The sequence below is a fragment of the Cydia fagiglandana genome, chromosome Z (genome assembly GCF_963556715.1).
Source record: "Cydia fagiglandana chromosome Z, ilCydFagi1.1, whole genome shotgun sequence".
Lineage (NCBI taxonomy): Eukaryota > Metazoa > Arthropoda > Insecta > Lepidoptera > Tortricidae > Cydia > Cydia fagiglandana.
The window spans coordinates 20,348,532-20,363,105 of record NC_085959.1 but is presented as its reverse complement, the minus strand read 5'-3'; the positions used below and the strand labels follow the sequence as shown (position 1 = coordinate 20,363,105).

General features: G+C 37.0%; 1 protein-coding gene across 1 annotated transcript in view; it reads left to right on the top strand.

Annotated features, from left to right (window-relative positions):
- The window catches only part of LOC134678790 (otoferlin-like), a 56,922-nt gene that overhangs the window by 40,459 nt on the left and 1,889 nt on the right, over positions 1 to 14,574 (top strand). The window contains exons 14-25 of the mRNA XM_063537481.1: positions 6,052 to 6,245; positions 6,386 to 6,583; positions 6,956 to 7,072; positions 8,035 to 8,187; positions 8,277 to 8,477; positions 8,662 to 10,044; positions 10,306 to 10,440; positions 10,560 to 11,002; positions 11,080 to 11,369; positions 11,495 to 11,693; positions 12,257 to 12,495; positions 13,949 to 14,228. Coding sequence (XP_063393551.1) covers positions 6,052 to 6,245; positions 6,386 to 6,583; positions 6,956 to 7,072; positions 8,035 to 8,187; positions 8,277 to 8,477; positions 8,662 to 10,044; positions 10,306 to 10,440; positions 10,560 to 11,002; positions 11,080 to 11,369; positions 11,495 to 11,693; positions 12,257 to 12,495; positions 13,949 to 14,228 — 3,832 coding nt within the window. The remainder of the gene's footprint in view (positions 1 to 6,051; positions 6,246 to 6,385; positions 6,584 to 6,955; positions 7,073 to 8,034; positions 8,188 to 8,276; positions 8,478 to 8,661; positions 10,045 to 10,305; positions 10,441 to 10,559; positions 11,003 to 11,079; positions 11,370 to 11,494; positions 11,694 to 12,256; positions 12,496 to 13,948; positions 14,229 to 14,574) is intronic.

The window sequence follows — 14,574 nt, the reverse complement described above, 5'->3', positions numbered from 1 at the left end:
ATCTAGATCCCTATCTCCGCCACCGGCGTCGAGAAGTAGATATCGCTCGGTATCCAGATGTAAGCCTCGCTCTCCAATAGTGCCAGCATTCGGTTAATTATTTAATACACTTAATATTCCGAAAAGGAACATTAATTATTATCAGGTAAAAAATATGATTTGTTTATGCTATTTCTATCTGGTGTTAGTGCTGTGCGTTGGAGTGTTATAACTAGCCAACTCTGGTTGCTGATAGTATTGTGCTGTGCATATGCATTCTGGAGCGCTATTCAGTATCTGTTTCTAATTGCATAAAATGGCTGTGCTAATCATTTTGGAGTGTTAATCTAGACATCTCTGTTTGATATTCGCACTTGGCAACCTTGGCGTACTACACTAGGTGCGTTCACTGCCAATAGCCAAGGGATATTGTCACATATTCCTTGCCAACAGCACTGAGACATTGCTCATGTCCTACCTGATAATAGGGTGCATTATAAGCCACCTACAAGTCTTGCTAGATAAACTTACCTACTGGGTTTTGTGGCGTGTTTGACTAGACACCGCTTTTAACCTAATGAGTTAATCATGTGGTATGCCAGATTAGGCCGTCTCTTGATATATACTCATCTTCAAGTAGGTGAAATTAAGAAGGTACTTACTTATTCTAATGTCAGCAAGCGAAGAATTAAGCGAGCAAACCTTGACATTGTCGGAGGGATGCACCAGAATTTTGGATATTATAGGAAAAATCCTTATAGGATAGTGTTGTTGTTTGATTACAGATAAATAACTAAGAACATTATAAAAGAAGTATGACCCGGACAAGATTACAAAAAACTACTCTGCGCTGTAAGAAATTATTGGTCCTCCGAAGATGAACCCAGAGACTTAAGCTGCAGCTGGCGAGATTCTTGCCAGTGGGGAACGAGGCTTAGTATTGAAATGATACAAAATAAAGTTTCCTGTTCTCTAACTGTGATGATTTAGCTCTCAAAAATTGTGTACTGTACCAGCTATAAGAACGTATTGTCACTTTTAAGTGATTCTGTCCATTTTTTTAAATTAAAGACTGAATCATAATAAATGGCATAAGAGGTTTATTAAATCTTTTAAACATGCTGTTGACAAGTGATGTTTTAAGAAAATTTAGCAGAAGAACTTTAAACTCCGGCAGCCCAGCCCGTAAGCCTGGCACTTTAAAATTCAAAGGCTCAACTACCAACCATATTTTCTAACGTATGATTTGCTGTTGTATTTGTTTCATACAATAAAGTATTTATTAAACATAACAATATACAAAAACCCCTGGTCAAAAGCAAGGAAGAGGAAGCAGAGCAAGACTTTCCTCTCTGCAGTCACAATGTGGTCGCAACAGTGGTCGCACACAGCGACATCACAACAGCCTGTGTTCATTTAGAACAAATTCTTAAAAGCTGTGGTTTACTTAATTGTATGAACCTAACCTACCTTTTTTCACATATAAGGATTTTGTCCGGTCTATCTCATACAAAGTTCCTTTTTTATCTGTGCCAACACCTGCAAGTATTCCGAAATATGATCACTTCTGTGAAATTGATAGTCGAATACTAGAAAAATATGTGACTGAGGTATATACTGTGTGTACAAATATATGCCTATGATGACCTTATAAAATAATGTTCACTTTATAGGTGTACCTATAGGCAAGATCCATATAATAATATAAGCACATTTAGGTAGTGCAACTGAGCGGTTTTAAGTTAACAAGATATTAGAATTGCCAGAAACTAAGAACACAAAATTGTTAAATGAGCACTAGCTCCAAGATGTTTTTACTTGATTTCTTGAATGTAGAAAACATATCTGTTTCATGTGGAAAGATGAGATTTCAGTTTTTAGTCTTAACATACCTAGACTATTAAACTAGATATCTCTCTAGCTAGATATATGTGCCAGACCTTTTATGAAGTGTTTAAGATCACATACACACACAGACTGTTTAGATGATAGATATATCTATTGTTGATACTCCTTATAACAAATGTTATACTATGTAGGGCAGGTACTTATACAGGACACACTTAATTATAGTCTTGGTACCATTACCTATGTGGAGTTATAATCAAATGGAACAAGCTTCTTAGTACCTCACAAAGCTGGCTAATATATAGATTTATTTCTTTACCTACTAGGGAAAAAATTCAAAGTTAATCAAAAGATAAAGCCCTTTATAAATTGGTACATTGCTAATATAAATTGGTTGTTTGTATAGTCATAGGATAAGTTTGGCTATTTGTATGTTTACACAAACGCTTTAAGGGTTAAAGAGCTGAAAAGACAAAAATACATACTTAAGTATACTAAATTCAATATATTTTAAGGAAACATAGTGTGACATTTTTTGGTGGCTCATTAAAATAAAGATTTATAAATATACTTTCTGCAGATATTTACTTACTTACAGTAATAGTTTATTGACACGCTGGGGCGGCAGATTACAATGAGTTAGCTGTTGGATTATGGAAGGAGTCAAGAAGAATATATATTACATTAAATTTGTTCAGCTTATGGTGGTCTTTTATGTTTAAAGACTTTCTTTCCGGTTTAACAGATTGTGAGATGCTTCTGAGAGCACAGCTTGACAACACAGCTATCGCAATTATTTATAAACCGAATAGGGAGCATTCTACGGGACAACGGTAGACAATTTCATGGAATGCTCCATAGGTGAAATTAAATCCTGTATTTTTATGTCTAGGAACATTTTGCAGTGGTGCGAAAAAAGACATTACAATATTCTACTTAAATGATATATTTGTGCTATTAAGTGATAACTTGGGATTTTAGAGTTAATACAACGTTTTAATACAAATTTGAAATGTCTTGCAACATTTTGCAACTTCATATACCTATCGAGTTATTGGTAGCCGTGCAGATGAAATATGTGAATTCTATACATATATCCTGGTGAAGTAACCCAGATGTTTTTTCTACATAAGTAGATGCTTTCACGTTTTCATGAATATAAAAATTATTTTATCTACTTATGCTTTTCTTTAATTTGAAATGAAATCTAAGGTATTAAAGTTATAGGAAAACCAGAAGGCACGGTCACTGAAACTACTCAGTTTTAAAAAATATTTATGAGTATATGTTACATTTAATTGTAAAGATTAGAGCCCCAGCTCTCAATTAAATAAACTTATTCTATTAACCGATTTCAAGTTTCAACAGCGTCTTATCCATGGTTATCCCAGTGTTATCCGGGGAGTGCCATCAGCCATCTCTGAACGAGCAGGGAAGAGGAGGAGGAGACAGGAGGAATTTCCGATTGGTGAGGCCAACAGTATGGTGTAATCCCTTGCGCCCAACACCGTCAAGCAGCATGATACCTGAACACTTGAAATACTGGTGTATGTTTTGTGAAAATAATTACATTAATTATTTTATGTGTATCTGTTCCAGAAGTGCTTGCCGTTTTAATAGCATTACTTATGCTAGGTATAGAAGTGTAATTTTCTGTAAATTTGTTCTTGGGTTTTTATTGGGGAATAGGCTCTCCTCAAATGATACAATTGAACATTTTAGGAAAAACGTTTTTTAGATTACACCCACCTCAACATTAAAGTGTGAGCTGATACCTTAATCAGTCTTAAATTACTTATCAACAATGTCACCAACTAATGAAAATATTTCATTAGGTACAGACAGAAAAAGTAAAAAATTACTTTATTTCTTTTATTAGCCATTGTGATTGTACGCAACGTGCAAACCCTGTAATTGATAAAATATGAAACTTTATTCTGATTTTTGATAAAGACCTTTATGGCTTTATAAATTACAGTAACCTTTGCTACCTTCAAAATTAATTTTTCAAGATAAAACTAAATTGAAATTGAGTAAGGTTGCTTAAGCTAAACATTGGTTAGCTATATATAAATGAATGATAATATTCGTGATGGTAGATTATTAAATTGTTAGTGATTATATATTATTGCCTTCAAAAACCTCATGCAAAATTGCATGTTAACTCTTAATTTCTATAAGTACCTACTACAACTCAAGCAATAAAATTCTATGTCTATTTCATAGAAAAAATCGCTTCCCAAACGATTTGTAGATGGACTAAGTCCTACTCTTAAAAAATAGTGGTGTTGATATTTTTTAATCTCACCACTCATTTAACCCATTATGCGCAGCCTGACAAGGCTGCTCAGGCTGACAAGCAGCAAAATCGTTTAGGAGTTAATATTGATGGAAGAAAACATGACACTTCTAATAATTTTGCTCAATTTCATAATCATAGTTCCATCTAATTCTAATAATTATATAAAGATATATCCTTACTATCTAGTTAATGAGAAAATAAGTGTTACCTACTAAAGGTTGTAAGCAGCAACACACTATCAAGAGTTGCTTATAGTTGTTGAATTCGTTAAAAATTGCATCTCATGCTAACATTTGATTTCTTTGATAGTCCTATAATAATTGAGTTTTAAGTGGTACTAATGAAATACCTATTAATAAGAAACAAATTAATTTTGTTTCAATCATCATATGACAGGCAGTTTGATGAAATAATCATCTCTATAATCACTAGATCTCTAAATAATGTTGTTAACAAAATATACATATATATTGAAAATAGTTGATGATAACTAAAAAGGTACCTACTTTAAAAATGAAATTGTTAATCATTGATTTCATTATTGTAATACAAAGCCAAAACAAACTTTGAATACTTATCTCTAAACATCTACAAGTTATTTATCATTGAAGAAGTTTGTGCAGCGTAATAATAATTGGAAATTAAACGAACTTACCTGTAAGTGAAGTTCTATTTCAATTATATTAGCTGCACAAACTTCGAAATGATAATCCCTTCCCGCCCAGTACCCGCGTTGTCCTGAGACGACCAGTGGCCTATTTTAAGTCTCGCTCCATCACATAGGGTTAGAAAGAGACTTCTGCTTGTAAATTGTAACTTGTAGCTTTATAAAATAGGCCACAGGGATTTTAATAGTGAAAAATCCCTGTCAAAGTTTAAGATAATATTGGCTTTGCTGAGTTGCGGGCCAAGCTGTCATATCAGTTGGCATATTCACTGCCAGCGCGAGCAACGAGCGAAGCTGATAATATGCGTTTTCCGCTTTGTAGCGAAAAGCTCCTAAGACTAGAGAACCTGCCTAGGTAGCGGGTCACTGGCAGTGAAAGTATTATGTCTTGGCTTGTTATTCTAAACTAAATGAGGGCGACAGAAGCGGCGCGCGCGCGGGGGCGCGACTATGCGTTCAGAAATCTGATACAAAATTTTGAATTCTCGTTGAGAAATTTTAACTTTTTACTCTGAATACTTAACATGGCCAGAGGCTGTATGATTACGCCTACTACAAGTTATTTATCATTTCGAAGTTTGTGCAGCTAATATAATTGAAATAGAACTTCACTTACAGGTAAGTTCGTTTAATTTCCAATTATTAAACACTTTCTGTCAAAACCCTGATTTTCTTACACAAGCTGACGAAATATAATTTTCACCACACCAACTCATAAAGACTATGTTTATAATCTCTTTATTCTTCAAATACTGATGAGGTTCATGCATGTTTAGAACGATATTTATTGTTGATTTAGAACGATAACTATTTAATAGTTAATTTTGACTTAATTTGTTATGTTTTAAAATTATAATTTTTCGTGTAGTGAAAAATGTTGTTTGTGTTGTGTGCTCGGTAGCAAGTTTGTGTAATTCTCGCGCCTGCTCAAAATTCCAGTTAACAAAGCACTCGCTACGCTCGTGGTTTAGTTTTGAAACCATTCGCTAGCTTTCGGCGCTGTATAGCACGAGGGGCTAAACAACGACTTTGTAAATACGAATATTAACTGCCTGAGCCCTGTAACTAGTAGGGAATCTGAGCGTTATCAAAATATTTTATGCCCCCTTTTTAAGACGGCTAAGGGGAGGTCCCGAGATTGGCAGATTGGCAGTATTTTTAAGTGGGTCGGAGCCTAGTCAACTTTGAGAACCACTGAATTAATATTCTTGTTACTTTATAAAATTGACATACTAACTTCGTATTAATTTTCTAGATGAAATGAGTGCTGACACAGGCTACTGGCAAAGCACAACACCACCGACCAAGGCCTCAGCGTCGAACGATAAGAATTACTACTACCTCCCGTATTGGGACCACAAACAGTGCATGCATGTACGCAGCATATGGCCTGATCATCGCCGACGCATGTATAATTCCAACATGATATGCAATATCGTTGAAAAGTTTGTAAGTATACTTTGCGTTACAATTATAAAACCTATATAATAATTATACCAGTCTGTTTCACGGCCCGGTCAAATAATTGATTGCAACTGCGTCCTTTGTTGTATATACCGATAAGATGGATCGGCGAGGTGTTGTTGCAGGAAGAAGGGTTACTAGAAGCCCAGACCGCAATAGAGAACGACGCCGGCGCTGACAGTAGAGGCGTGGCGGCGCTGAAAGCGGCGCTGGAGGCGGCGAGCGCGGCGTGCGCGCAGTACGCGCGCCACATGACCAACGGCCCGCCCATCGGTAACACCAAACTGGACCGCGAGAGACAAAAAATGTGTCTTTTTGAAATTGTAAGTTTAATCGATTTTAGTCGGTAGTTAAACAATTTTGCTGTTTACGCCATGTTGCTTGCTGCCTACGTTGCAACGGTTCATTCATGTTCAGCAACTGTCTCTACCTACTAAATTAGCTACTGCTCCTCGGCGTTTTCTTATGAAGTAAATCGGTATTTTACTATGCTAAGACTAAGGGTCGGTTGCACCAAACTGCATATCACCGTTTGCTAAATTTTATTGTATGGGAATTTTCATATTACTTCACTGCTGATTGACGTTAATCAGTCTGTTAAATGTGTATGGTGCAACTGAGCCTTAAACTTTGAATAAGTTTATTATTTAATTTTGTCTGTTACGTTTTATTTTATTTATGATTTAAAATTTTAGGAGCAGATGAGCACCATGACGAGAAGTTTGAAAGCTTTGATAACCAAACATTCCATCAAAGACCGATTACGCACTGCACACACTTATCTGAATAAGATAAAACGCTTATGCGAAGACGTAAGTCCCACATTTTCCCTTTTAGCTTTCTGTTGTCACTAAGTGACGCAGCGTTAAGTATTCAGTTTTTGAATACGAATAGCACTTTAGGATTTTCACGAATACAAATACGAGTATGAATAGTGGCTATGATTAAGCTGCAAACTTTGCAATTATCCCTATTCTTCTTTATGTAACGTAACTTTGTCATAAAAGAAGTATACAAAAGTTACAGTTATAATAGGTATTTTTTACACTTGTGTGTTTTATTCCATCTTATCTATTTTCGTATTTAAGTCACCGGGAAGGACCAAGGAAAAACCTTATACTTAAGGTTTATATCCGTCCGTCTCCGTATGCTAAAGCCATTTTACTCTAAAACTACGTAATGGGTAAGAAGCACTTTAATCTATTTTATAAAATAGTTGTATTTTGTGACCCGCTAAACAGTTAAGAAAACAAATTTAAACAATAAATAGGGGAGACTCTCAGGCACTCGTCATCCGATACCTAGTTAAAAAGTTTTGTTTAAGTAAATAAATATTCTTTTGCAAATATAAGCTCCGAAAGTCCAAAATTATGAGTGTAATGTTTATATTTTATTTTACTTAAAAAATTTAATATTCGGCGAATACGAATAAATTTTTTTTACCCAATACATACTTAAGTATATAGGTATTTATTCATGTAGGCCTAGAAACAAGCACTTAGTAATGGTAAGTTGGTATTTATACATATATTATTATAATCCCAAAAACGCTGTAATATTTATAAGTAGGTACACATGTGTTCAAGTTGCGGAAAGTTTTCATAAACTTGGAAAAGTTCTCGGACTTTTGGAAAATTTCACAAGATATAGGTAAAGTAAGTTTCCCAAGTTGCCCATCTGCATATGAAGGTCAATTCAATCAAAGTCAATTTGAAAGTTACCTTCTGTGCGCGCCTTTTGGGTAGTTTTTAAAATAAGTTATTGATTGTAACAGCCTCAACAAGCGATGCCCGACATATTTATCTGGATGATCAGTAATGGGAAGCGCCTGGCGTATCAACGAATCCCAGCACGAGACATAATCTACTCTGATTATGAGAACGAGTGTGGCAAGCACTGTGGGAAAAAGCAGACTCTATTCTTGAAGGTTAGTGGTTTCAAGTTAGTCATAGTAAACCGTGTTAAAAACGAATAAAAACAATTTTATAATCATGTACTTTTCATTATTTATTATAGTGGCCCGGCAAAAAAGCTTCGTCTCCAAGCGGTTGGATCATACCTGCAAAGATCAGTGTATATCTTTGGCTCGGTATTCTTCATGATAAAAAACATTACATAAATGGTCTTCCACAAGGCTATGAGCTCAGTTCGGAAATAAGAAACGCAGATAAACTGCGATCAAATGCTCCTTCAGCAATATTCTACGCTGAGAAACACGTAAGATATCCTTCAACATAAATTAATAACTCAAAATATATGTCCCATTGATAAGCACACTGCACACGGCAGCGATTGAGACTAATCCTCACGCTGGCCCAGAGTGAATTGGGGACTTTACATTTACTAATTGCGTTCTTACTAGGTAACAAAATGGTTTAGTAAAATTGTACCTATATTTTAGACTTTCCAGATGCGGGCATATGTTTATCAAGCAAGATCTCTTATTGGTTCCGACTCTTCCGGATTGTCGGACCCTTTTGCAAAGGTAATAATAGGTGAAAGCACTGCGACGACCCAGGTGATCGACGAGACGTTGAGCCCAACATGGGACGAGTTGTTACTTTTTGAAGATATACTTCTTTATAGCACTTTAGAACAAATCAAAGCTGACCCGCCGACTATAGTAATTGAAATATTTGATCAGGATAAAGTAGGGAAATCGGAATTCATTGGCCGAACTCTTGCCAAACCGCATGTGAAGGCGTTTGAAGATCCATATGAGAGACCACAGTTTCCACCCTCTTTAGAGTGGCATGAAATTAGTCGCGGGGACGATAGGGCAGGGGAACTATTGGCAACCTTTGAACTTTTAGAGGTTCCGGCTAAGTTAGATTCCTCCGTGCTGCCTGAGCTGCCGACACCCAGAGAAGCCAACGGAAAAGCGCCTCTTGATGCCAATAAGGGCCCTATTCTCCCAGTACCGAGAGGCATTCGACCCACTCTTTCTAAATATCGTATTGAAGTACTATTTTGGGGTCTGCGTGATTTGAAGAGAGTTCATTTACTGGCAGTAGACAAACCACGAGTAGACATTGAATGCGCTGGAAATATTTTGTACTCATCTGTGATACAAAATGCAAAACGAAATCCAAACTTTACCAATCCGGTCAAGTTTGTTGACGTAGAACTTCCCGACCAAGATCTGTATAGACCACCGTTAACTATTCGTGTCGTCGACTGCCGAAGTTTTGGCAGAATAACTCTCGTTGGTACACATACAATTAATTCAATACACAAATATATTTACACCCCGATGAGTAAAAGGGAAAGAGAAATTGAAGAACGAAAAAAATCTCTAATACAATTACAAAATGTAGACTTGAGGGCAAATTGTATTGTTCAAGATGATATGTTCACCGTAGAAAATGAAAAAGAAAATTGTCCTCTCCTCACTCGTGAAGGCAGGTCCACTGTATCCTATGGTTCAGGAGTGAGGCAATCTACACGTAAGAGAGATACTAAGCGCGAGACTATGAAAAAAAGAAAAGCAAGTACTGATTCAGTATTAGATGATGACGAAGGGAGCAAAGATTGGTGGACAAAATATTTCGCATCTGTGGAATCCATGATTGAAGAAGAGAAAGAAGCTAAGAAGGAAAGGCAAGGCTATTTGCAAACTCCACAGGTAATGTTCGTGGACGAGACTCGGTCGCCCCGGGAAGAGGTGCCTTCGCCGCGCTCGGAGCGAGAGCGTAACAAGCGCCTTCGGCCGGTCTCACCGCGTCCTAAACTCAGTCCCACAATCTTGAAGAAAAATGAAATACCAACTTCTGCATTGTCAAAGGTAATTCACGAATCAGTACACCAAATTTTTTTACTCCGTTAATATCGAGGTGCATTCCTGAGCTTCGTTTCCTATAGGACTCCAATCCATCACATTAGTGTTTAGTACGCGTTTATACCTACATTTGCTGCTAATCGCAAGTACTATTTAAATAAATGATAGATAATATTCACATTGACACATCAAATAGGTTGCCTATAAAATTGTGTAACTCCTAACTTGAACCCGCTATTAACATAGATGTTTCATATTTATTTTTAGATATATCCTCATGAACTTGAAGCAGTCCCTGAATTCGATGAATTTAAGGAATGGCTTCATTCGTTTGAGTTATATAGAGGAAAGAAGACTGGTGACGATACAGAAGACGAAAACAGAGTAGTGGGTGTCTTTAAGGTAATCAAATTATTATTAAATATAAATATGTATCAGTTTAATACAGCTTTTAAGCATTACTACAATAATTATTGTCATCACTTTCTCTTTACAATAACTTATTTCTACTAACTTCTCAGGGTGCCATCAAGGTATACAAATGGCCACTGCCGAAAGGAATAGATGATCACACCGTAATGGGGTTCGATCCAAACTACGGATTCTTCCAAGGCGTGCCCAGCAATGACCCTATACATGTTCTAGTAAGAGTTTACATTGTAAAGGCTACAGATCTTCATCCAATGGATTTAAATGGGAAAGCCGATCCGTACATAGTTTTACATCTAGGATCAAAAAGAATAAGTGACAAAGAAAATTATGTGTCAAAGCAGTTAAACCCCGTTTTTGGCAAATGTTTCGAGATCGAAGCGACCTTTCCTCAGGACTCTATGCTAACCATTCAGGTGCTAGACTGGGATCTACTTGGATCTGACGACCTAATAGGAGAGACGAAGATTGATCTTGAAAATCGATTTTATAGTCGTCACCGAGCTACTTGTGGGTTACCAATGAAATATGAAGAGTAAGTACTAATGGCCGGAACTTCTTTAAGATTTTCTAGTTCAACATATAACTAATTCCCAAAACTAACATTATCAGGCAAGGTTACAACCGCTGGCGCGACGCAATGAAACCTTCTCAGATATTAGCGAAGCTTTGCAAGGACGGAAAGCTTGAGCCGCCTGTGTACGAGTACGGGCGGGTGAAGGTCGGGCGCACGGTGTTCAATATGCCCATGCACGACGTCGAGCTGTTCTCCAACCCTGACACCGTTGAGGAGCAGATGGCGCTGCTAGTGCTGCGCCGCTGGCACGAGGTGCCGCGCGTCGGCGCGCGCCTAGTGCTCGAGCACGTCGAGACAAGGCCACTCTACAATCCAAATAAACCTGGTACGCTAAAAGGTTGCAAAGTATTCTGCTATTTGTCAACTTCTTAACCGCCTTAACAACCCCGTTGTGACGAATGGTTATCAAAAAATATTCGAGTCCGTGAATCCGTTCTGTAATATTTTCAGGCATAGAGCAAGGCCGACTAGAAATGTGGGTGGATATGTTTCCCATGGATATGCCCCTACCAGGTCCGCCGATGGACATCTCCGCGCGAAAACCGAAGTCTTACGAGATGCGCGTCATCATATGGAACACGGATGACGTGGTGCTGGAAGATGACGCTTTCTTTACCGGAGAAAAAATGTCGGATATTTATGTCAAAGGGTATAGTTGAACATTTTTAAGCTGACCGTTAGGGCTATGAGCTCTCATGTTTACAACACACAACAGTAACAACATGTAGCTCTTGGTATTCCTATGCCGTTTATAAAGAGATTTATGTAGGTGTTGATAGGTAATACATTTCTGTTTGCGATGGCTAAGTAAGACAACAAGGAAGCGTTAAATGTCTAATCCAATAAACAATATTCTCGTTCGGGATTCGACTGAACTTGTTCGATGGCGATATATTGGCATAGTATAGGTACCAATGTTTGTAGATACTTGACAATTCCATCGACGTACCTAATATTATAGTCTGTCAAACAACTTTGTCAGTAGAAAGAGGGCTCTATTTCTGTGGGACAGTAACCTTCCGCACCTACATTTTTTTAATTTCCCGCTTTTTTCAACTGACGGAAAGGGCTTGACAGACTATATATATATAAGTATTTACTAGTATAGTCGAAGAAATATTATTTGCACCGACAACCATACTATACCAACGTTACGCAGTCCACGATACGAAGAAACTCTATAATAATCAATATTAATCTGTATGCTACCAGGTGGGTGAAAGGCCCCGATGACTGTCAAGCCACGGATATCCACTACCGATCTCTTACTGGCGAAGGAAATTTCAATTGGCGTTTCATATATCCCTTCGACTACTTGGAGGCCGAAGAGCGTATCGTTATCTCACGGAAAGAGTCAGTCTTCTCTTGGGATGAAACGGAATGCAAGATTCCAGCGAGATTAGAATTACAAGTTTGGGACGCCGACCATTTTTCGGCTGACGATTTCTTGGGTAGGTCCCATTGATTAGAATAAAAAATTCAAATTCGGTTGAGTTGATGTTGAATAAAATCCTCATCCTCCTTCAAATTCACAGTATCAACACTTTCGAGCACTTACAGAAATATAATTGATTATCTTCCAATTATTAAAATTTAGTATCATATTTAATTCATGTAGGTAGAGTTTTGCAGGGATCTGTCTAGATTTAAGTTCTGTACTGTGTATTAATAAATTAAATTTAAATAATGTGTAATAAATATGATAAGTAGGTACCTAAGTAATAATCAAGATTTGAAATTTCTCTTTGAGAAATTTTACTTTTACTCTGAATTTTCATGACCGAAGCCTTCATGGTAAGGCCTCTACTACATAGTTATTAGAATATGGTATTATAATATATCATTGAAAAAATTTGTGCGCTTACAAGTTCGTTTTCATATCTCATGCTCTGAAAGTGGGTCGTTGTTGTTCTAAAAGGTGCGCAGAAAGTGATACGTTTATGCTCTAGTGCAGAAAAGTGGTGTACTCCTCTGCGTCCCCGTCCCACGAACAACTGGGTGGAAACAAAATGGAAAAATAGTGTATTTATTTCCTCGCCTGGAACAATTGGTAATTGTTTAATTTTACTAATCCCACGTTGATCCTATTTTTATAAAAAAATGATGTAAGTGAATTGTTAAAAACAAATTATTCTTGATTTCTTTCGTTGAATTCTATTTACTCGATTTCATAGGGCGGGAACCAAAAGGAATACACCAAAAAATTTTTTTAAACCGTACACTTGCGTAAATGAGCAAAGGCAGAATCTTATACAGCCACAGTTAAACGTTTGTACGATATTAAATTGATTTTTAATGTTATTTAGCACTATATTCATGAAAATAAAATAAAATACAAGATAAAAATCACTTATATTATTAATTAAATTGTTATTTAATATTTAAAATACTTTTATTATGTAATTACGTGGCGCGGCGCACCAAGGTCGCGGTGCGGTCCGGCAGTCTGTTGGGGCTTTTAGAACGAAAAAGTATAAAATTAAAAAGTAAGGGGCAATCCCGCTGATTTTCATACTATAATGAACAAATCATCTTAAAATTACTGCAGTTTGTTAAAAAATGTGTGTTTTCGTAAATATTGCAATCTAAATGATTTTCGCTAGGGGTTATTAATCTTCACACATGTAAAGTCTCCGATTGCAAGTATAAGTCCTAAGGAAAATAAATCATGGCCGTAGATCTATTAGGTACTTCCATTACTGATTTTGCGACATTGCCTTGTCTTGTTTGGTTTCCTCGCATTCGATATGAAAAGTAGAGTGTTTAACTCGGGTGAAAGGCACCATTTCTGTCTTGGACTATTGGCGCTCTCACTGCGTTCGAGCGCCAAACTACCTCGACAGAAATGGGTGCCTTTCAACCCTTGGTTAACAATCTACTATTTATTCCTAATTTTATTCGCAGGTGCGATAACGCTGGACTTGAACAGATTTCCTCGTGGAGCCAAGTCATCGAAGTTATGCACACTTGGCATGCTAAGCAACGATGGCACGGTACCGATGGTCAATATTTTCAAACAAAAACGAGTGAAGGGTTGGTGGCCCTTCTATATCAAACGTGACACAGAAGAAATGGAACTTACCGGTAAAGTAGAGGCTGAAATACATCTCCTTACTCGTGAAGAAGCCGACAAAGTTCCAGCTGGCGTCGGGCGCAATGAGCCTGACCCTTTGGACAAACCAAAGTGAGTACACGATTTATGTAGGAAACAAACTTATATATTTACCATAATTTATTATTATTTAACTTAATGTACTTACATATGTTTGCAATAAGAAATCCGCAACGCAGGCTTCGTCCCGTGGCTACAAATGCAAATCAGCAACATGCCTCGTCCCAAACATACCAAGGATGATATCCGCAACAGGCTTCGTCATTATAAAATCTAAGTTAAACAATATTTAACCGTCACGAATCGTACCTGGCTCAAATGTCCCCATTACGCTGGCAGCGTTAACTTATATTAGTTTACTATATCTTCATTTATTTGTTCAAGTTTAAAAGCCACATTAGGTGCGTGATTAAGGTTT